The sequence below is a fragment of the Microplitis mediator genome, chromosome 6 (assembly GCF_029852145.1).
Source record: "Microplitis mediator isolate UGA2020A chromosome 6, iyMicMedi2.1, whole genome shotgun sequence".
Classification (NCBI taxonomy): Eukaryota; Metazoa; Arthropoda; class Insecta; order Hymenoptera; family Braconidae; genus Microplitis; species Microplitis mediator.
The window spans coordinates 15,648,256-15,672,845 of record NC_079974.1 but is presented as its reverse complement, the minus strand read 5'-3'; the positions used below and the strand labels follow the sequence as shown (position 1 = coordinate 15,672,845).

General features: G+C 31.5%; 2 protein-coding genes across 5 annotated transcripts; both read right to left on the bottom strand.

Moving 5' to 3' along the window:
• Positions 1–149: 149 nt before the first annotated feature.
• Positions 150–14,502, bottom strand: LOC130670545 (uncharacterized). Its single transcript, XM_057473963.1, has 22 exons — positions 14,449–14,502; positions 13,797–14,051; positions 13,562–13,722; positions 13,148–13,482; positions 12,953–13,052; positions 12,461–12,586; positions 11,906–12,061; positions 11,798–11,839; positions 9,853–9,883; positions 9,593–9,753; positions 9,180–9,514; positions 8,987–9,086; positions 8,495–8,620; positions 7,882–8,037; positions 5,177–5,201; positions 4,846–5,103; positions 4,615–4,775; positions 3,066–3,397; positions 1,312–1,411; positions 1,121–1,246; positions 890–1,045; positions 150–218 (listed from the first exon to the last, which is right to left on the bottom strand). The coding sequence occupies exons 1-22, from the start codon at positions 14,465–14,467 to the stop codon at positions 150–152; spliced, it is 3,330 nt and encodes a 1,109-aa protein (XP_057329946.1). The 5' UTR covers positions 14,468–14,502.
• Positions 14,503–15,998: 1,496 nt separating this feature from the next.
• Positions 15,999–24,519, bottom strand: LOC130670190 (odorant receptor 33b-like). Of its 4 annotated transcripts, none has more exons than XM_057473443.1 (9): positions 24,471–24,519; positions 23,991–24,245; positions 23,746–23,906; positions 23,027–23,361; positions 22,834–22,933; positions 22,343–22,468; positions 16,975–17,130; positions 16,561–16,907; positions 15,999–16,501 (listed from the first exon to the last, which is right to left on the bottom strand). In XM_057473443.1, exons 1-8 carry the CDS (start codon positions 24,487–24,489, stop codon positions 16,854–16,856), a joined length of 1,206 nt encoding a protein of 401 aa, XP_057329426.1. In that variant the 5' UTR covers positions 24,490–24,519; the 3' UTR covers positions 15,999–16,501; positions 16,561–16,853. The 4 variants fall into 4 exon arrangements, with proteins under 4 accessions (XP_057329426.1, XP_057329427.1, XP_057329429.1 ...); XM_057473444.1 differs by having other exon boundaries at positions 15,999–16,464; XM_057473446.1 differs by lacking the exon at positions 16,975–17,130 and having other exon boundaries at positions 16,000–16,501; positions 16,561–16,661.
• Between the last annotated feature and the right edge of the window lie 71 nt (positions 24,520–24,590).

Sequence of the window (24,590 nt, the reverse complement as noted above, 5' to 3'; positions counted from 1 at the left end):
AATGAAAAAAAAAAAAAAAAAAAAAAAAATTGTGTAAGTTGACCATTTATTGATTATAAAATAATATTTTGCAAATATAATCTAAAAAAAAGTCAACCGTTATGGAAATAAATTTATTTATTTCTTGAAATGTATACAATATCCAAAAACTAAGTAGACGATTTATCTCTTTTTACAGCAAGTAACATTGATAAATAGCCAAAAGACGATTTTAGTATCTGGAAATAAAATTTTAATCGTTTCAATATGAATAATTTATACACGGGAATTCATTTTTGTTTGAAATCCTATGGTGTCATACACTGTAAAAGATTTTGGTGTGAAAATGACCCCCGAGAACATTGCACGGCCGTGCAGTGTGAAATAACGCTGTAAATTATCCATCCGTGTAATTTTAACACCGTGTAATCTACTTTTTTTACACCATTTCGTGTTACTCGTTATATTTTTGATTAATGAGCAACAAATGATATTGAACTTTTTTAAATACGTAATCAATAACTATGTTAATTTTATTTAGATATTAACTAGTATTTTGAACATTTCTATATTTTTATGATTATTTTTCTTAACGCAAAGTTATCATAAATTACCCATTTTCACGCTTGAAAGTGTAAAAATTTTTAATCCACACCGCCTAAATTTAACACCTTAATTTTTACACCGAGATATTAACACTATACCGAGTCCAAACATTTTTTATTTTGTAGTAAAGCCAGACCATTGGCCATCTGCAGAAATTGAAATAAACACTACGGCTATAGTAATTTTTGCATGTATTTATTTCAATTTCCACCAGGTGCCAACGTAGCCTGACTTTACTATGACATTATAGCATTTCATCCAAGAATAGTTTCGAATATTCAAATAATTGATAAGATTTACTAACTCTAATAAATAAATTTCGTGAGAAAGCACAAAATTTTCCAGCTGTAATTTTTAGAGGTCTTCGAGCCCGGTGACCAATAAACATTAAGGATCGTGATTTGTCTTGCGATAATTTGTACCACTCGCTTTTGTAGTATGACTGACCAATTATTGAACTCTATACAATAAAATATTTCCTTCAATTGATTACACGGTTTAATGTAATCATTATGTGGATACGATATTTACTCACCTCAAATGATAGATAATCACCTACGTAACAATAAACAAATAAGTGCAATACAGTGTAAAATACGTAAACAACAGAAAATAACATTTCGAGAATCGACACTTTTCCAGCTAATGGATCTATAAAACTCTATATCGAATACTTATTAATACTTTTTTTTTGAGAATTTTTTCGTATCAAATTGTCAAAATTACCGTAATCATTGCAAATCCTTGGAAACAAAATGTGGTAGTGCAAATAATCATTTGAGGAAGAAGTATAGAACTGAATGAGTTTTCTATTACGTTGGCTAATCTTTTTCGTTGAAACATGAAATTTTATCACATTATGCAACAATAGTTATTGGCGTAACTAGTAGGGTAAGTGATTCATAATGTGTCAGCGCGATGCGTTTAGCACGAGTCGCAGGTGCGCAGGCACGAGCGAAGCGAGTGCAAACACATCGCGGGTGACGGATTATGACTTACCCTACATGTTGCGCCCATAATTTTATTCAATTCATATGCGCTATTCACGTTTTATTAATCGCCTAAAAGCGAAGTCTTAATAGCTGTTTAATGACATGGTAAAAAAAATCATTCGGCATCACAATCTTGGCTACTCAATGGGTAACAACAGGGAATTGTAATTACCCCATATTCAGTAAGAGCTCGAAAGATAGTTACGTTTATTTTCATTACGTCACAATGGCCGGGATAGTAGACATCTTTATTGCGTTTTGACAAATAATTTTTCACCAGTCGGTAAACTGCCATTTAGGGTTCGCATTTTAGGCATGATAAAACGTGAATAGCGCGCATGAGTTGAATAAATCAAATTAAATTTTTTAAGTACAGTCGAGTACCCGCCATAAGCCCAGCCTAGGGGACGTAGGAAAAATTTTTCGTGGAATTTGAGCATCCCCACCTCCGCGCGGTTAGATTTGTCGCTTGACGTCCCGTGTAAGTCTGCTTTATTTCTTTGTGTTGTCTTAACGTTGTCAAACGTTTTTGTAACTTTTTGTAACATAAACTACAGGTGAAGCTGGTGTGGAGAAACGTGAAAAGACTGTCAACTTAGATATGATAGATTTGGCTACTAATACTTATGATAATTATAATGAAAATCCTAATGTTAAAACTCTATTAGATTTTTCAGTTGTAAGAGATGTTCTAAATGTAATGTATGACTATAATATCATAATGAATGAATTATATTTTATTTAATCTTAATTTAATGAGTCGGTGCAAAATAAAAATAGAAAATTCTCCGTGTTTAACTTGTTTGTTTTTTTATATTCTTAATCAGTAATAATTATAATAAAGATAAAAAATTTAATCTGATTGCATAATCTTACACGGAAAAAAGAGCAGTTGAAAAATTACAGTTTCTACAGTAAAAGAGGCCTTCCGGGTAAAAATCTTTAAACATTAAAGCTTAAACTGTAATTGTAGAAATTTGTTACAGTAATAAAATTAATACGATTTTAAGCAGAAAATTTTACATTTTACATCGACAATATCGAGTTTGAAACTGTAATATTTGTTATTTCTGGATAAAAAATGTAATTTTTACAGTTTCAGACTCGGAGTGCTTTACTACTATACGACACTGTAATAAATACTCAGGTAGGAGCAATTTTTCAACTGCTCTTTTTTCCGTGTACGGATTATTGTTAGTTTGCTTATTTATATCTATAAAAAGACAGTTGCTTTTCAATACTTTTAACGGAGGCCAATACTTTAAGGGTAGTCTGGCACAAAACGAGAAAGAGTGGTTAAGTGGGGGAAGCTGTTTCGTCTCAGTTACATCTGATTGAGGGGAAGAGGCTTATTAGGGGGACGCTTATGATGGGTACTCGACTGCAATCAAATTTAAATAACAAACTTTTAGATTGATCATAATGAAAAATTCTAATGATGGCAATAAAAATTCGTTTGAAATTTTGATAGAAAAAAAAAATTCTCACTCGTTAAATTTTTCGTGACGCTCAACCGTTTTTGAAAATTTATTCCAAAAATAATTTGGATCGCTGTTGGTATCTTCGTTAATAAGATTTTGTATTGATATGCCAATGATCGCTAATTGACCACAAATGTGAAGCACCATGCATGAGACAAATGTATCAAAAACTGCGTATGCAGTCATAGAAAAAAGTGTTGCAACCAATTGAGCGATCCAAGTAGGAACGAAAAATTTCATTTTTTTTGTATCATATGGAAAGTATGCAGGATGAAGTAGTCCGACTGATAGACGTGGATCTAGATCAGTTCGTTTTGACATTTCCAAGCCTTCCCATATCTGAAATAATACATCGTTTTATTTTAGATCTAAATAAATTAACGCTAGATACACGATAAATATTAAACTGTAAAAATTTTAAATTTTAAAAAAGATCTCAAAACCTGATAAATAATAATAAAAAAAATAGTCGACTTCGTGGGCCAACCCCAAAAACTTCCCGCTGTTTTCGAGCTCAGAGAGAGAAAATGTTACTGTTTATAAATTTTTGCGCTTATCGAGTTCAAAAAACAGTTACTTATTTGTTGAATCAAAACAAAGATACGTTTAGTTGCACAAAAAATATATTTGTCGTACGATATCTTTGGAAGAAATCAATCGATTTTCAGGTGCTTTGTTAGGACTTGTTATGACTTAAATTAGGTCTCATCTTTAAGGTGAATCGGTAAAGCGGTTTACGAGTTACTCAACAAAAACCTATTTTTAATTTTTGAATAATTTAGAAACTGCTCGACCGATCAACTTCAAAATCTAATAAAATCTATAAGTCTTGATGAGCTCTTTTGAGTGTCATGAAGCACAACAAATTGGTTGATTCGTTCCAAAGATATCGTACGACAAAAACTCATTTACACAATACGCGTGCGCGCGGACGTGAACGTCTATCAATGAACGGATTATGTTCTCAACATTTCTGAAGGCTACAAAAACATTTAACTCAGCCTTTGAATTCCACTTACACCGTCTCCAGAAATTTCCACTCATGTCATATAATTTTTATTCGAATATGTTGTTTCAAAATTTTTAAGTCTAGTAACAGTCAATTCGGCTTCGAAATTTAGATTACGCCGTAGAGAAGATCCATAGAAAATCGATACTCGCTGGCTTTTGCTCGAGATGAAAACAAAAAAAAATTACATGCCCCCTTTCATACACTTGGACATCATTTTGAAATTAGTGGTGATTAGATTTTTAGAACCTCGAAACGTTGAAATCAGACCGAAACCAGTAGTTTACCTTTTTTTTTGAAAATTGAAAATTTTCTTAGCAGGGGAATAAACCGAAATGATACCCCATACGAAAAAAATATATATCCGGATATATCCGGGCCAATCTGCATATATGAGACATACATTTTTATATATGTCGTTTATATGCAGATTGGCCGGGATATATCCGGATATATATTTTTTTCGTATGGGACATGTGAATACAGATAGTTTTTAAAGTTAAGGCATAAAAATATTTTCTCTATATAATAAATTAAATTATAAAACCTTAAAAAATATGTATGCAACAAAAAGACTATTAGTAATAATCGTAGATGTCACGGAAATAGTTCGGCTAATTCTTGCAGTTTTTAGCATAACTGCATACTCTTCATTGCTCCTCGAACTACTCCAATCTTCTGCCATCGTATCAATAACTCTTTTCAGCACTAAAAAAAAAAAAATAACAATAACAGCAAACTAACCCGAGATTTTATCTAATTTATTACCACAATTCACCTTTTCTATGGTATCGAAAAATAATAATTTTAACAATTGTTATGAATACTGGACCGTTGACGGAGAGACACTCGATAACCGCGTCCATATTGCCCCAATAAACATAAACACTTGCAGATTGTGGAAGATAAATAATAATGATTATCAAACACGCACAAAACCATCCTTGTGATTTAGTTATAATTCCGTCATCGTGTTCTGGCCAAAGACCGACGATTTTTAAACTAGTTCGATTCCAAGCGAGCGCATCTTTGAAGTCTTACTTATTTACATAAATATTATTATTGTTAATTTTTATTAATAATAGTTTGTGAGAAATGTTAAAAAATACCTTGGCTATACTGTATCGACATTACCTAAATAATAGTCGAATTTAAAATGACGAGTTTTTTAAAAAACTGTCGAAGAGACGAACAGTTTAAAAGTTGAATTAAAAATCCATAAGACCATGAGATAATTGGCTTGCGGATATATTCGACCATCTGTTGGTTTGAACTGTAAAGTTGTCGATAGTTTGTGTGGGTAATCAATTGAATATGAATAATCGAACAAATAAAAAAGTTGTCATGCTCAATATAGAGAGCTTTTAGTGTTGAAAAAATTTAAAAAACATCAATACGTTTAAAATTTTATAAAGACTTATTATTATTATTATTATTATTATTATTATTATTATTATTATTATTATTATTATTATTATTATTATTATTATTATTATTATTATTTTTTTTTTTCTGTTACTGCTGCGATGCTTCATCAACAAGATGATCAGCATGCGCAGCAGGCCAAGTTTCCTTGCCTAAGTAAACGGAGGGACCCGAGAATAACAGCCTTTTGCATCCGCGATGCCAGAAACTCAACTTGCGCTGAACAAGTTGGTATTCTAGCCAGTGCAGACACAAACGACTGTTTCATCCCTCCTAGGACGCCAACAATGAGGACGACAAGTTTGACACGGTAACTTGGGTGAAGTTTGCCAATTTCGAACAGGAGATCCTGATATATCTCGTGTTTGTGCTCTTCTTTAACCGTGATGTTATACTCAGCAGGTGCTGAGAACTCGATGACATAAATGTCTCGAGTGGTTTTATCGAAGAGCACAATATCAGGTTTGTTGTGATCTATTTTCCGAGTTGTTGCGAATGGCACGTTCCAATAAATACGGCAACGGTCATTCTCAACAACTTGCGGAATATCTCCTGGCAGATAAGGCAGCACTGGTGTTTTATCCATACCGTGCGTATGTCTAAGGTGGTAGTAAAGTACTCGCAGAGCAGCGTTGTGACGCTGGATGTATGCACTTCTTGCCAGCACAGGACATGCTGACAAGAGATGCATAAGCGTCTCAGGATGTTGCTTACACACCCTACACAAAGTGTCGGGTAGCTGCATCTGGAGTACTTTCGCACGGTATTCGAGGGTATTGATTACACCATCTTGACAGGCAAGAATATATCCTTCGGTCTTGGACATCAGGCCAGCTGACTTAAGGAAGGAAAACGTCAGCTGGGTAGACAAGCCATTGTCACGCACGTGTTTAAAGAACACGCTGTGCATGGACTTGTCCATGTGTGTACTGAGCAGTTTTTGCTGCACAGCCTTCCTGACGTCACTCTTAAATTCCTCCTTAGGGAGTTCAATAAGAGAGTTTACTCTTCCGAGACCGAGGGATTTTGCCGCGTACCTTGCTGCCTTATATAAGAACGCTCCCTTCTGCAGATTCTCATGACTATGAACAATCTGCATAAGGAAGTCGTTCTCATCTGCTGTGAAATTGACAAGTTCGTATGTTAGACCCAAAACCTGAGACGCTTATGCATCTCTTGTCAGCATGTCCTGACATGAACATCTTAGGGGAGTATACACGGGATGTCGGCAGAAGGGAGCGTTCTTATATAAGGCAGCAAGGTACGCGGCAAAATCCCTCGGTCTCGGAAGAGTAAACCCTCTTATTGAACTCCCTAAGGAGGAATTTAAGAGTGTCGTCAGGAATGCTGAGCAGCAAAAACTGCTCAGTACACACATGGACGAGTCCATGCACAGCGTGTTCTTTAAACACGTGCGTGATCATGGCTTGTCTACCCAGCTGACGTTTTCCTTCCTTAAGTCAGCTGGCCTGATGTCCGAGACTGAAGGATATATTTTTGCCTGTCAAGATGGTGTAATCAATACCCTCAAATACCGTGCAAAAGTACTCCAGATACAGCTACCCGACACTTTGTGTAGGGTGTGTAAACAACATCCTGAGGCGCTAATTATTATTATTATTATTATTATTATTATTATTATTATTATTATTATTATTATTATTATTATTATTATTATCCTTTTGTTTAAAAGGAATACGGCTTTACTGATCTGCTTAATTGACATATATTTATTTAGAACCTTATTTGCGTATAAGTAATTACATGTGGATTAATATTGTTTAATGCGCACTGGAATACCATACTTTTATTGTAAGGACTCTATTAGTCAAAGATGTTAATATTATAAATACGGTTTCGCCCCGAATATACTTGCTGGGCTCATCAGTAAAGTTGATGCATCAGTAAAATAATACAAGTCTATATAAAATCAACAGAATTCTCTTAAAATATGACAATAAGCTAGGAAACTTGTTGCACCACCATCATCATATTGAGGATTCACCGTCAATTTTTTTAACATCTTTTCAACGGTCTAAAGTAGAATATACTTGCATCAACTTTACTGATAAGGTTCTAAATAAATATATGTCAATTAAGCAGATCAGTAAAGCCGTATTCCTTTTAAACAAAAGAATTAAAAAGTCTGGTCGTAAATTAAATTCAATAATATAAAATTATTATTATTATTATTATTATTATTATTGGAAATTTTTTTTTAATCCTAGTGAAAACAATTATTGTTTGCAGTAACAAACAACATTACAAATTATTGTTTGACGGCTAACAACATCGATAAATATCCAAATGAAGTTTTTAAAATCTGAAAAACTAGAAATTAATAAACGTCTACTTATAGTTGTGAGGAAAAAAATTTAGTTATATTTACCATAATGAAAAGATGTCTGGAGAATGAACAAAATTTTCCGGCTGTTATTGCAAGCGGTTTGTAAGAACGATAATTGATCATCATTAACAAACGCGCTTCTCGAAAAGGTAGATTAAACCAATTACTTTCATAGCATGTCTGAGTTATTAGTGTACTCTTAAAAACAAAAATTATGTAAGTCAACCAACGAGTCGAAAATATTATTTTTTTTATTAGAGTTTATTAAAACTGTAAAATGAGATTTTTTTTTCTACAGCCTCGATGTGTTTGAAAAATACGGTAAATTTTTAACCAATTTAATTCCGAAGCCATTTCCGAAAAAAAAAATTTGTCCCGGAAGCTCATTTGATTATTTAATTTTTACAAGGGAAATTTTTCAATATTTTGAAAATATTTTAAAATTATAAATAAATTGTGCGCAATAGTTTCAATTATGTCCGCCGCTACTTTACAGAATAATTTATAATATTAAACAAAATTTTCAACTACGTAAATATAAAATTCATCTAAATTTTTGTAAATATTTTGTCATTTTTCGTCAAAAAAAAACAAAATCACTTGATTAATTCTGTTTTCAACAACATCAATTCTGTATACATGTGATTATACTTACTTGAAAAGAAAGCAAATCACCGATATAACAATAAATGAACAGATGCAAAATAGTGTAGATCGTAAATGAACTGAAAAAAATCATTTCAAGGATTGACATATTATTGTTTGCACTATCCACCAAATTCTGAAAATATCATAAATTTAACAACTTTTCATTTTTTTAAAATATCGATGATTTATTGGGAGCGTATCGGAAGGGGTAGAAAAGAGAGAGTGAATCATCCATCTAAGCAATTAAACCCTCGTGTATAAATTTGAATCACTAATTCTACAAACTCCAAGTTAATATGATGCGAAGTTCTATAATCAATATGGTCTTTATCTGTGCATTGCATAATTTGATTAACCCTCCAGCACTCCCGTATTTTTTAGTGTCTCGCTTGCACTACAGCGATATCTCCTAATTTGAATATCGTTCTGTGAGAAAAATGCTCACAATAGGAGTGCTGACAGGCTAAATCGTTGACTAATTTTTAGTATTATTTTTTACCATCGTTAACATGTATCCCTGAAAACAAAATGCTAATGTACACCCAAGCATTTGTGGGAGCAAAATTGAGCAAAATGAATTTTCAATAAGTTCTACTAATCTTAAAAAAAAATAACAAATATTACATTCCATTAAATAATTGATTTGATTATTAGTTATACTGTCAATAATCATAATAAAAAAAATATCTTACTGATTGAGTTCCTTGTGACGTTTAACAATTTGTCCTAGACTCCGTCGAAATTTATAGATATTTTTAAAATTTGTCTCATTCACAAGATTTTTGATTGATATTCCAATGATTGCCAACTGGCCGCAAATGTGCAATAAAATCATTGACATGAAACTGTCAAACGCACCATAGGCTGTTGTTGGAAGATATGTCGTAAAGCACTGAATTGCCCAAGTTGGTAAATAATATTTTAATTCTTTTGTAGAATACGGTAAGTAAGCAGGGTACAGAAGATCAATAACTACATTTGAATCAAGATTTATTTGTTGTTTTTTTATTTGCATCGCCATCCATATCTGAAATCGAATTGCTATTATTATTATTATTTAGCAATTGAGAAATACATTCTGATAAAAAAATTTAATTTAAACAACTTTGAATAAAAAGTAATAAATGATAGTTGAGTTGATAAGATAAACTGAAATAAATGAAATAACTCTGCTCAAATAAGCCATTTTTATCATCGGTATCCTTTCGTTGTCTTTTCTGGTGATTGTCCAATCTTTAGCGATTAAGTCAATAAATATTTTTATTTCTGAAAAAAAAAAAAAAAAAAGTATTGCCCGTTATAAAAAAATTAAATAAATATATTTATAATTTCTCGCACACCTTTTTTGTAGTAATAAAAAATTACGAGTTTCATCATAGCAATCATCATCGGAATGCTAATAGAAAGGCACTCAATCACAGCATCCATATCACCCCAAAGTGGATAAATACTTGCGTTCAGTGGTATCCATACAAAAGTTAAAACACAAAAAAAATAGAACCATATTTTATATTTTGAAATTCCATTGCTTGATTGTGGCCATGCACCGATAAAATTAAGCATTAATGGATTCCAGCCCATTGCATATCTATATCCTAAATTTTTCACATATTTTTGCAATTTTTTATAGACTGTTTATTCATTTAGTCCTTTCGGAGTGAGATTCAATCCATATGAGAATTTATTTCAGTATTGAAACTCCGGTTCAAAGTAAAATCCACTCCGAAATGGAATTTATTTTAATGTTAAAACTCTGAATCAGAGTAAATGCGGATTTAAATAAAATCTAGATCACTCCGAAATCACTCCGCTGAAAAAACAAACTCCCTATTTACTCCGTATGCAGAGTGATTTTTTTTTAAACTCCGGAATTCCGAGTGACGGAGTGATTTCGAACTGAATTAAAATCCGTATCCACTCCGAATTCACTTCTGATTTTTTACAATGTAGAGAAAAGTGTCAATATTTTTTTAATTAATTCTTTGACAAGTACCTTCATTACAATAATCCATTGATGTTGTTCTGTTGACAGATAAATTGAAACTAATGTCTGTTTCAAAAAATATTGATCGCTAGGCTCTATTGTAAATATAAACCACTGTTGATAATAGGCTATGCAATAAGATAATTGCTCTTATGTAGATCCGCTTTATTTATAGAGTTTTAAAGTTTAAATGGGATGTTAGTTTACAAAAAAAAAATGTTTCTTTGTTCGAATATGTTTTTAGGTTTACTGCCATATGATGCTTCAAATTGAAGATAATTATAAAACTCAGTGAATTGGAGACTTTTTTTTTTATTTATTGAACATACATAAAATTATTGAAAAGGAACATAAGTAGTACAAATAAATGTGAATGAATTACTGACATAAAAAATATTTTTATTTATTCTATGAATTTTATCATTTTATATTTAAGTGTCAATCATTAATTGACAAAAAAGGCATTAATGATGATGATACTTACAAAGGCAAAGAGGTTTAGAAAGCTTTAAATTTGTCAAAAACTATGACGAGCAGTCTATAAGTACAATAGTCGATTAAAATTATTTTATTTACATAAATTTTACTACTCACTAGAATAAACTATAATAAGCTAAATTTTTTTCGAATATATTTATAAAGACATAAAAAAGTGAATATTTTTTCGTGTACTTTAAGTGTGCGCTAGTACAATTAAATTTTTTATACTAGAACGTTTTTAATCAACTAACTTTTAATGTACCGTAAACACGCAAAACTGAACTATTGAAAAGTGTCCATGTCGTCATGAAGAAAATTATCTCACTAATGTGAGTTAAATAGGCAAGTAGAACTTTGATGCTTTCTCATGACATGATAGTTGACGCGGGGGCCACCATTATATTGACCGTTGGTCAGTTTTTCATTAGTCAATTGATGTCAACTGTCTGAAAATTGTCAGACAATTTCTTCTGCCTCATATCACTAATACGCATATTTATAATTATTATAAAACTTAAGATATTGAATAAACTATTACATACCTAAATATATCTGAAACTTGGAAAAGGCCCGTATTCAAGTCAAGACATTTACAACGATACTAAATTCAATAGCATTGACTAATTTCATTGTTCAGATATGGCTGGAACAAAATTGTCCATGTTCTCTTAATAATATAGATTATAAAAATAATAATTTATTTTTATATGTTGCGAAATCGATTATGTATACTAAATATATTGTTAAATACGATAAGAACAAGTTGTCATTGGAAAATTTTTTTTAATCTTAGTGAAAACAAGTACTGTTAGGAATAACAAATAATATTAAAAATTATTGTTTAACGGCTAATAGCATCGATAAATATCCAAATGAAGTTTTTAAAATCTGAAAAACTAGTATTTAATGAACGTCTACTTTTAATTGTGAGAAAAAATTTTTAGTTATATTTACCACAATGAAAAGATGTCTGGAAAATGAACAAAATTTTCCGGCTGTTATTGCGAGCGGTTTGTAAGAACGATAACTGATCATCATTAACAAACGCGCTTCTCGAAAAGGTAAATTAAACCAGTTACTTTCATAGCATGTCTGAGTTATCAGGGTACTCTTAAGAACAAAAATTATGTAACTCAATTAAAGATTAAAAATCGATTTTTTTTTAAATACGATCAATTTTTAGCAAATTTAATTCGGACATTCCCGAAAAAAATGTTTCTACTCCGAAGCTGATGAGATTATTGAATTTTTTCATGACAAGTTTTTCAATATTATAAAAATATAAATAAAATGTGCGCAATAGTTCCAATTCTATCTGCCGATATCTTAATACGAAGTAATTTATAATATTGAACAAAATTTTCAACTGCATAAATATAAGTTTCATCTAAATTTTTTTAAATATTATGTCAGATAATAAAGTCATTTTTTGTCAAAAAAGAAAACAAAACCACTTTATTAATTCTGTTTTCAACAACATCAATTCTGTATAAATGTAATAATACTTACTTGAAAAGAAAGCAAATCACCAATATAACAATAAATGAACAGATGCAAAATAGTGTAGATCATATATGAACTGAAAAACATAATTTCAAGGATTGACATATTATTGTTTGCACTATCCACCAAATTCTGAAAATATCATAAATTTTACAACTTTTCATTTTTTTAAATTATCGATGATTTATTGGGAGCGTATCGGAAGGGGTAGAAAAGAGAGAGTGAATTAGCCATCTAAGCAATTAAACCCTCGTGTATAAATTTGAATCACTAATTCTACAAACTCCAAGTTAATATGATACGAAATTCTATAATCAATATGGTCTTTATCTGTGCATTGCATAATTTGATTAACCCTCCAGCACTCCCGTATTTTTTAGTGTCTCGCTTGCACGACAGCGATATCTTCTAATTTGAATATCGTTCTGTGAGAAAAATGCTCACAATAGGAGTGCTGACAGGCTAAACCATTGACTAATTTTTAGTATTATTTTTTACCATCGTTAACATGTATCCTTGAAAACAAAATGCTAATGTACACCCAAGCATTTGTGGAAGCAAAATTGAGCAAAATGAATTTTCTATAAGTTCTATTAATCTTAAAAAAAAAAAAACAAATATTACATTCCATTAAATAATTGATTTCATTATGAATTACACAGTCAAAAATCATAGTAAAAAAAATTATCTTACTGATTGAGTTCCTCGTGACGTTTAACAATTTGCCCTAGACTCCATCGAAATTTATAGATATTTTCAAAATTTGTCTCATTCACAAGATTTTTGATTGATATTCCAATGATTGCCAACTGGCCGCAAATGTGCAACAAAATCATTGACATGAAACTGTCAAACGACCCATAGGCTGTTGGTGAAAAAAATGTCGTGAAGCACTGAATTGCCCAAGTTGGTAAATAATATTTTAATTCTCTTGTAGAATACGGTAAGTAAGCAGGGTACAGAAGATCAATAACTACATTTGAATCATGATTTATTTGTTGTTTTTTTATTTGCATCGCCATCCATATCTAAAATCGAATTGCTATTATTATTATTATTTAGCAATTAAGAAATACATTCTGATAAAAAAAATTTAATTTAAACAACTTTGAATAAAAAGTAAGCAATGATAGTTGAGTTGATAAGAAAAACTGAAATAAATGAAATAACTCTGCTCAAATAAGCCATTTTTATCATCGGTATCCTTTCGTTGTCTTTTCTGGTTATTGTCCAATCTTTAGCGATTAAGTCAATAAATATTTTCATTTCTGAAAAAAAAAAAAAAAAAAGTATTGCCCGTTATAAAAAAATTAAATAAATATATTTATTATTTCTTGCACACCTTTTTTGTAGTAATAAAAAATTACGAGTTTCATCATAGCAATCATAATCGGAATGCTAATAGAAAGGCACTCAATCACAGCATCCATATTACCCCAAAGTGGATAAATACTTGCAGTTAGTGGTATCCATATAAAAGTTAAAACACAAAAAAAACAGAACCATATTTTATATTTTGAAATTCCATTGCTTGATTGTGGCCATGCACCGATAAAATTAAGCATTAATGGATTCCAGCCCATTGCATATCTATATCCTAAATTTTTCACATATTTTTGCAATTTTTTATAGACTGTTTATTCATTTAGTCCTCTCGGAGTGAGATTCAATCCGTATGAGAATTTATTTCAGTATTGAAACTCCGGTTCAAAGTAAAATCCACTCCGAAATGGAATTTATTTTAATGTTAAAACTCTGTATCAGAGTAAATGCGGATTTAAATAAAATCTAGATCACTCCGAAATCACTCCGCTGAAAAAACAAACTCCCTATTTACTCCGTATGCAGAGTGATTTTTTTTAAACTCCGGAATTCCGAGTGACGGAGTGATTTCGAACTGAATTAAAATCCTTATCCACTCCGAATTCACTTCTGATTTTTTACAATGTAGAGAAAAGTGTTAATATTTTTTTAATTAATTCTTTGACGAGTACCTTCATTACAATAATCCATTGATGTTGTTCTGTTGACAGATAAATTGAAACTGATGTCTGTTTCAAAAAATATTGATCGCTAGGCTCTATTGTAAATATAAACTACTGTTGATAATAGGCTATGCAATAAGATAATTTCTCTTATGTAGATCCGCTTTATTTATAGAGTTTTAAAGTTTCAATGGGATGTTAGTTTACAAAAAAAAATGTTTCTTTGTTCGAATATGTCTTTAGTTTTACTGCCATATGCTGCTTCAAATTGAAGATAATTATAAAACTCAGTGAATTGTAGACGTTTTTTTTTATTTATTTAACATACATAAAATTATTGAAAAGGAACATAAGTAGTACAAATGAATGTGAATGAATTACTGAGATAAAAAATATTTTTATTTATTCTATGAATTTTATCATTTTATATTTAAGAGTCAATCATTCATTGACAAAAAACGCATTAATGATGATAATACTTACAAAGACAAAGAGGTTTAGAAAGCTTTACATTTGTCAAAAACTATGACGAGCAGTTTACAAGTGCAATAGTCGATTAATGTTATTTTATTGACATAAATTTTATTACTTATGTTACATTCTGGCTTATCTATTAACCGACAGAATATTTTTAATTTTACCAGGTTGACGTCGTTAGGGTGTCGATAGACCCCATGTGCGTCAGCTGTAGACCTTCTATTATTTTATGCAAAAAAAAGTTTATTGACTTACCATGATGACGATTATGGGCCCCATCACTCGCCCCAAGTAATCCCTTTGATGCCTCCGTTGAACGCGAACAAGACGAGCCCTGAAGACTCGGTTCCTTCGTAGGGAAAAGCAATTTTAATTGGTCGATCAAACCACCAGAGCTCGACGGCTCAACAACACACGAGCTCGAAAGCTCAACAACACAAGAGCCTGAAAGCTCAACAATAACTTCCAGCGACTTAATTTTCGGACGACCTTCGGTAAGGTCCGCGATGACACCTCGAATCTCGCGACCGAGCTGTACCGCACATCCTGACCTCCTGCGTCATCGGCCTCGAAGCATGAATTTCGGATTCGGAAAGGAAGCGTTCAGGCTGCCGGTATCGGCGCCCGGAACAGGTGAGAGTATTGGGCTGCCGGTAGCGGCGCCTAATACGAGGTATGTGATTTTTGGGCTGCCCGTAGCGGCGCCCAAAATTTAAATAAGGAGTGCGTATTTGAATAAAATACGGATATATATTTTGCTTTAAGTCCGAGTGTCAGGATCAAGCCAGCAGGTTTGTGTAGAGTTCTTGGCTCTACTAGATCTTGTGATCGACTGACTTGTTAACGACTGACTTTAATCGACTGACTTGATTCTGTCGCTCCTTGGTATTATACATTTTCAAAATGTTAACGTTGCATCTCAGGTTTCCTATGAGAGAATCGTCGTGGCCCGAGTCTCATGCATCGCCATCTGTTTAGACTATCCGCGAGCCACGGCGACTCTTATCGCAAGAGATTTCCGTTACATTGTTGGCGGTGAATAAAAATAATATCGCCAACAAAGTAACGATTTATTAATTTATTGTTTAATTATGATTCTAAGAAGTGTCGAACCGTTTATTCGCACACTGCGGTGAATAAATAATTCGAGACTTCAAAAAAAAAATTTCTAAAAATTTTTATTTAAATTTAATTAAAGCCAGAACGTAACACTTACTAGAATAAACTATAATGAGCTAAATTTTTTTTGAATAAATTTATAAAGACATAAAAAAGTGAAAATTATTTTTTGCACTTCAAATGAGCGCTAGTACAATTAAATTTTTTATAATAAAACGATTTTAATCAACTAATTTTTAATGTACCGTAAACACGCAAAATTAAACTATTGAAAAGTGTATATGTCGTCATGAAGAAAATTATTCCGCTAATGAGAGTTAAATAGGCAAGTATAACTTTGATGCTTTCTCATGACACGATAGTTGATGCGGGGGCCGCTATAAAATTGACCGTTGGTCAGTTTTTCGCTGGTTAATTGATGTCAACTGTCTGAAAATTGTTAGACAATTTCTTCTGCCACATATCACTGAGACGTATATTTATAATTATTATAAAACTTAAGATATTGAACAAACTATAACATACCTAAATATATCTAAAACTTTGAAAAGGCTCGTATTCAAGTCAAAACATTTACAATGATACCAAATTCAATAGCATTGACTAATTTCACCGATCAGATATGGCTGGAACAAAATTTTCCTCGTTCTCTTAATGATGTAGATTATAAAAATAATAGTTTATTTTTATATGTTGCGAAATCGATCATGTATACTAAATATATTGTTAATTACGATATGGACAAGTTGTAATTGGAAAATTTTTTTTCAATCCTAGTGAAAACAAGTACTGTTAGCAATAACAAATAATATTAAAAATTATTGTTTAACGGCTAATAGCATTGATAAATATCCAAATGAAGTTTTTAAAATCTGAAAAAACTAGTAATTAATAAACGTCTAATTATAGTTGTGAGAAAAAAATTTTAGTTATATTTACCACAATGAAAAGATGTCTGGAAAATGAACAAAATTTTCCGGCTGTTATCGCGAGCGGTTTGTAAGAACGATAATTGATGATCATTAACAAACGCGCTTCTCGAAAAGGTAAATTAAACCAGTTACTTTCATAGCATGTCTGAGTTATCAGTGTACTCTTAAGAACAAAAATTTTGTAACCCAATTAACGATTCAAAAATCGATTTTCTTTTTAAATACGATTTATTTTTAGCCAATTTAATTCGGACATTCCCGAAAAAAATGTTTCTACTCCGAAGCTAATGAGATTATTGAATTTTTTCATGACGAGGTTTTCAATATTATAAAAATATAAATAAAATGTGCGCAATAGTTCCAATTCTATCTGCCGATATCTTAATACAAAGTAATTATGATATTGAACAAAATTTTCAACTGCGTACCCAAGTAAAAATGAAATTATTATTTTTACGAAAAAATTATAAATTTTTATCGACCGCCGCACCACCGCTGCACCACTACCGCACTATACCGCCGCACTACCGCTGCACCACCGCCGTTTGGCGGACTATTCCGCCGCACGCTAAAAATATATTCTGCCAGCACCGCCGCTGCACGACCGCCGCACCAATGCTGCACCACCGCCGTTTGGCGGACTATTCCGCCGCACGCTAAAAATATATTCTGCCAGCACCGCCGCTACACGACCGCCGCACGACCGCCGCACTAATGCTTAAGCATAACCCCGATTTCACAAAAAAATGGCATTTATATGCCAAAATATCTTATGATTAATTAATTAATTTACGGTTTATGGTGAGAGAAATTTAATTGTCCGGTAAAAGTGAATTATATATGGCCATATATTAAAATTTTCAATATATACATAGTAGGGTGTCCCAAAAAAAAAAAATAATTTTTTTTTAACTTCTTATGGGCTCAAAAGTTACTTCATATTATAAAAAGAATCCTCACAAAATTTCAGCCAGATATCTTTAAAATTGAGCTATCACAAAGGGGGGTTCCCTTTCCCATTTAAAACACACGCGAAAATTTTTCATTCTAGTTTTTTGTCATTAAGACTATGAAAAAAAGTTTTTTTTTAATTTCGCCTAGTATGATTTTGTAGGAAATTGAATTCTCTACAAAAAAATGCGAATGCATTATGTACGTCAAACGAACTGGGACAAAGTTACGGGGCTTCAAAAATCAACAAAAATTTGTTTTACTGAGTGTTCAATTTTTTTTTATTACTTTTCATTTTTATTGCATCAAAAAAATTTTTTTTTCAAATTTTAACGAGCACGCTCTTATAGGAAATTTAATTTCCTACAAAAAGTATCTTATATCATATAAACGTCAAATGAATGAGATAAAAGTTACAGGGCTTTAAATGTCAACGAAAAATAAAGTTCACTTTCCAGTGACATTTTAGTTCAAAAAATTAATATTTTTTAAACTTCACTTTTCGCTGACATTTATAGCCCTGTAACTCTTTTCTCATTCATTTGACGTATATATGATATTAGATACATTTTGTAGGAAATTAAATTTCCTATAAGAGCGTGCTCGTTAAAATTTGAAAAAAAAATTTCTTTGATGCAATAAAAATGAAAAATAATAAAAAAAAATTGAACACTTAGTAAACTAAATTTTTGTTGATTTTTGAAGCCCCGTAACTTTTTCCCAGTTCGTTTGACGTATATAATGCATCAGCAGTTTTTTGTAGAGAATTTAATTTCCTAGAAAATTATACTAGGTGAAATTAAAAAAAAAATTTTTTTCATAGTCATATTAACGAAAAACTAGAATGAAAAATTTTCGCGTGTGTTTTAAATAGGAAAGGGGACCCCCCTTTGTGATAGCTCAATTTTAAAGATATCTGGCTGAAATTTTGTGAGGATACTCTTTATAATATGAAGTAACTTTTGAGCCCATAAGACGCTCAAAAAAACTATTTTTTTTTTTTTTTTGGGACACCCTAATACATAGCCATGTATAGAAATTTCAACTAAATTAAAAAAAAAGACTTACTCAATTTTAGTAGTTTTTTTTTTTCTTTGATGATACGGAAATCAATCAGATTTGTGATGAAATTAATTTCTAACCGAGTAGAAATTTTTAATTTAGGGGAAAAACGCTATAAATATCAACCAAACGCACACGATTTAGTAGGATTCAAACCCGGGACCTTACGTACGAAAGACCGACGCTTTAACGACTAGGCTACGCTACCGACAGTGACTACTAAGTTTACTTGAGCTATATGAGATTGAAAAGAATATATCACTTTTAAATCACTAATAAAAAATAATTTACAACAAAATATCACAGCTATGGTGCGGTAGTGGTGCGGCGGTCGATAAAAATTTATAATTTTTTCGTAAAAATAATAATTTCATTTTACTCGGGTTGTCACGGCGGTGGTGCAGCGAATAGATAAATCTTTATTCGTCACGGCGGTAGTGCAGCGAATAGATAAATTCTTTAGTTGTCACGCCTGTAGTGCAGCGGTGGTGCGGCGGAATTCTGTTTTTACTCGGGATAAATATAAGATTCATCTAAATTTTTTTTGAATCGCGTTACTGAAGCTATACACGGAGAAAAATAAATGATTGGAGTTATCATACTAAATTCGTAGCTGCAATCATCTAGGATGATTAAAAAATTTTTCAGTGTAAAGATGGTTAGTGCTACAATTTTTTATAATTGCAGTTACCATTTTTTATAGTAACAGTTACCATCAGAATGATAACAGTAACCATTAAGATGATTACAGCTACTATCAGGATGGTAATATTTACCATCAGGATAATAATGTTTCCTATCAAGGATAGTGATAATTTATCACTGATAAATATTATTAAATGCTATAAAAAAAATTGATCAAAAATTCAATAAATTTTGTACGGATGGTAAATTGCGATTGAGGCCTTGATTATTATTCTAAAAAATAAGTATTAACGTACAAGTTAATTTTGTAAAGAAATTAATTTTATAAAAATTTAAATAAAATAACAACAGCTAAAATCAGATAAACGCACGTCATTAATGTTTTGACCGGAGCTTGAATCAATGTCTTGTAAAACATTGTCTAAAAGACCTAAAACATTGTTATTATCAGGTTCATTTTTATCAGAAATTTCATCTAATGATTCTGATATGTTTCTAAATTTAAAACTGTCAGTACATTTAAGACACTGTTCAGTACTTGGCGGACATATTTTTCGAATCTAAATCGAACTATTTTTCGAACTACTACAATTTCTGATGGTAACTGTAACCATCTAGATCGTAAATACAACTATTTAAAATGATAACTGTAACTATCTCTAATTAACATACATGATTGTAACAGTTACCATAAATATGATTTATACAATCATCCAGATAGTTGTCACTACCATCGGGTTGATGGTAAAAAATTTTACCATAAATAGATAGTAACTGCAATTATTTAATTTTCTCCGTGTAAGGGCGTATCCCGAAAAAAATACCCTTGAAAAGGCATAAGGGCATATAAAAATATTTTTTCCGGGAATCGACGTAGTTATGCCTGAAACGGGCAGAAATGCAAAAAAAAAAAATTGGTACGCCCTTATGGCACCCATGGTACCTACCGGGAGCCATAAGGGCGTACACCAAACAATTTTTTTTTCGGGAAACAACGTATTTTAACTTGGAACGCGTAGAAATGACGAAAAAAAATTTTTTTTAAATTTGAAATTAACTTTGATTAAAATTTTTTGGAATTTGAAATATGTGATAATTTCTTTATTTGCCATCTCAAATGATCATTACGATGAAAAATAGTTTTTTTAATTTAAAGAATTAGTGTTAAAAAATAATTTTTCATCATTCCTATGCATTTAAAGTAAAAATACGTTGTTTCCCGAAAAAAAAATCTGGGCGTCGGTTGGCCCTGCGAGCCAGCCCCAAAACTTCCCGCTGTTCTCGAGCTCAAGAAGCTTGAAAACATCACTGTGAATATATTTTCGAGCTCGTAAATGCTGTTACATGCAATCATTTTATTATGAGCCTTTTAAGCTCTAACAAGTTACGTTTTATGCTAGAGTTTGAAATGTTAAGAATCGAAAATCATTAATGAAGAAGCGGCTTTTAAATTTTTATTATCGATTATGTTCTTTGAAATAAATGTATTGAGGCAGAAATCAATGTCAGTGACCAAAATCGTGATTTGAATAAGTTTTGATTTAGGTCAGAGCAATAATAGATAGAATATCCGAGAAAAACATTAACGACTGGGTTTTTTCTATTTTTTGCTGACGATATCTTTAAAACTAAGGAACAAGTTATATGACATTATCTGATAATCGAAAGAGACTATAAAGAGAAAGAGTTGGTATGATTTCAGACACATTTTAGCACATTATATTTTGATTTATCCGGAAAGTTTTAACTTTTCAGCGCCGATATCTTTTGAACTAATCAACCGATTTTGACGTTTGAGGTGGCAATCGGCGCGTTTTCTTGAACTCTACAGCCGATTAAATTTTGAAATTGATCGGATGAGTCACTTCAAAGATAATCGAAAAAAAACGTTTTTTACCATTTCTTTCGCCATCGATATCTCTCGAACAAATTAACCGATTGAGATGGTGAAGGTGGCATTCGACGCGGCTTATAAAGTTCTAGAGCTGATTAGATTTTGGAATCAATCGTTCAATTCGTTTCTTAGAAATCACTAAAAAACTAAAAAAAAAAATTTTTTTTTTTCATTAATTCGCCAATATCTTCGAGTCTACTTGATCAAATGATCTGAAATTTTCAGGAAAGTTGCGGGCCAACAAGTTCTTTCGATTGCCACCTCAACCATCCGAATCGATTCATTAGCTAAAAAGTTACAAAGAGTTCACACACACACACACACACACACACACACACACACACACACACACACACACACACACACACACACACACACACACACACACACACACACACACACACACACACATACACTCAGACATCATTCTGAAAATAGTCAGAATAGCTTCCTAGGACCTCAAAACGTCGACATCTGATGAAAACTCGACTTCGAAAATCGGGGTGAAAACAATAACTTCCCAATTTTTCGAAAATCGTTGATTTTCTTAGCGGGAAGTTAAAAATTTTTTGATACGCCCCTATGGCTCCCGGTAGGTACCCTGGGTACCATAAGGGCGTACCAAAATTTTTTTTTGCATTTCTGCTCGTTTCAGGCATAACTAAGTCGATTCCCGAAAAAAATTTTTTGGTACGCCCTTATGGCATCAGTAACGCGAAATATTATGTCAGAAAATAAAGTCATTTTTTGTCAAAAAAAAAACATAATCACTTTATTAATTCTGTTTTCAACATCAATTCTGTATAAATGTGATTATACTTACTTGAAAAGAAAGCAAATCACCAATATAACAATAAATAAACAGATGCAAAATAGTGTATATCATATATGAACTGAAAAACATAATTTCAAGGATTGACATATTATTGTTTGCACTATCCACCAAATTCTGAAAATATCATAAATTTTACAACTTTTCATTTTTTTTAATAATCGATGATTTATTAGGAGCGTATCGGAAAGGGTAGAAAAGAGAGAGTGATCAGCCATCTAAACAATTAAACCCTCGTGTACAAATTTGAATTACTAATTCTACAAACTCCAAGTTAATGTGATGCGAAATTCTATAATCGATATGATCTTTATCTGTGCATTGCATAATTTGATTAACCCTCCAGCACTCCCGTATTTTTTAGTGTCTCGCTTGCACTACAGCGATATCTCCTAATTTGAATATCGTTCTGTGAGAAAAATGCTCACAATAGGAGTGCTGACGGGCTAAATCATTGACTAATTTTTAGTATTATTTTTTACCATCGTCAACATGTATCCTTGAAAACAAAATGCTAATGTACATACAAGCATTTGCGGAAGCAAAATTGAGCAAAATGAATTTTCCATAAGTTCTATTAATCTTGAAAAAAAAAAAAAGTATTATATTCCATTAAGTAATTGATTTGATTTTGAAATACACAGTCAATAATCATAGTAAAAAAAAATATCTTACTGATTGAGTTCCTCGTGACGTTTAACAATTTGCCCTAGACTCCATCGAAATTTATAGATATTTTCAAAATTTGTCTCATTCACAAGATTTTTGATTGATATTCCAATGATTGCCAACTGGCCGCAAATGTGCAATAAAATCATTGACATAAAACTGTCAAACGAAGCATAGGCTGTTGTTGAAAAATATGTCGTGAAGCACTGAATTGCCCAAGTTGGTAAATAATATTTTAATTCTTTTGTAGAATACGGTAAGTAAGCAGGGTACAGAAGATCAATAACTACATTTGAATCATGATTTATTCGTTGTTTTTTTATTTGCATCGCCATCCATATCTAAAATCGAACTGTTATCATTGTTATTATTCAGTACACAGTAAAAAATATTGTGTATTTGCGTCGAAAACGGTTTGTGTTGAAAATTGTAGTCTGTTAAACTAACACAAAGTTTGTGTCACTTTATTTTGTAACATAAAAAATGTGTTATACACTCTTTAGTAACACATTTTGTGTGTTACTGTGGAATTCTTTGCGCCCTCTTGTGGCGATATTTCAACATAATCTTAGTGTTAAAAAGGGGTTACACGAAGTTTGTGTCGAAATTTCAACACAAATTTCGTGTCAACCGTTTTTAACACACAAACTGTGTTGATTTTACACAATATTCTTTGCTGTGTAATTAAGAAATATATTCTGATTAAATAATTTATTTTAAACAACTTTGAATAAAAAGTAAGCAATGATAGTTGAGTTGATAAGAAAAACCGAAATAAATGAAATAACTCTGCTCAAATAAGCCATTTTTATCATCGGTATCCTTTCGTTGTCTTTTCTGGTTATTGTCCAATCTTTAGCGATTAAGTCAATAAATATTTTCACTTCTGAAAGAAAAGAAAAATATTACGCGTTATACACAAATTTCACTGTAAATACTGAAATCAATATTTTTATAATTTCTTGCACACCTTTTTTGTAGTAATAAAAAATTACGAGTTTCATCATAGCAATTATAAGCGGAATGCTAATAGAAAGGCACCCAATCACAGCATCCATATTACCCCAAAGCGGATAAATACTTGCGGTCAGCGGTATCCATATAAACATTAAAACACAAAAAAAACAGAACCATATTTTATATTTAAAAATTCCATTGCTTGATTGTGGCCATGCACCGATAAAATTAAGCATAAATGGATTCCATCCCACTGCATATCTATATCCTAAAATTTTTACATATTTTTTGCAATATTTTATAAACTGTAAAAAATTTAGGAAGTGAACACCGATTACTCGTTACGCAAAGTCATTTTTTAAGCTCCGGAATTCCGAGTGACGAAGTGATTTCGAACTGAAATAAAATCCGTATCCACTCCGAATTCACTTCTGATTTTTTACAATGTAGAGAAAAGTGTTTATATTTTTTAAATTAATTCTTTAACGAATACCTTCATTACAATAATCCATTGATGTTGTTCTGTTGACAGATAAATTGAAACTGATCTGTTTAGAAAAATATTGATTGCAAGCCTCTACTGTAAAAATAAACTATTGCCGATAATAGACGA

What these genes read in the sequence shown, in the direction of transcription:
- LOC130670545 (XM_057473963.1), bottom strand. An exon ending in TTGCTTACTTTTTATTCAAA is followed by an intron (nt 13,483 to 13,561) that starts GTTGTTTAAATT and finishes ATTCGATTTTAG; the next exon opens with ATATGGATGGCGATGCAAAT. An exon ending in GTGATTATCTATCATTTGAG is followed by an intron (nt 1,046 to 1,120) that starts GTGAGTAAATAT and finishes TTTATTGTATAG; the next exon opens with AGTTCAATAATTGGTCAGTC.
- LOC130670190 (XM_057473443.1), bottom strand. An exon ending in TTGCTTACTTTTTATTCAAA is followed by an intron (nt 23,362 to 23,745) that starts GTTGTTTAAAAT and finishes GTTCGATTTTAG; the next exon opens with ATATGGATGGCGATGCAAAT. An exon ending in AAGGATACATGTTGACGATG is followed by an intron (nt 22,469 to 22,833) that starts GTAAAAAATAAT and finishes TGATATTTTCAG; the next exon opens with AATTTGGTGGATAGTGCAAA.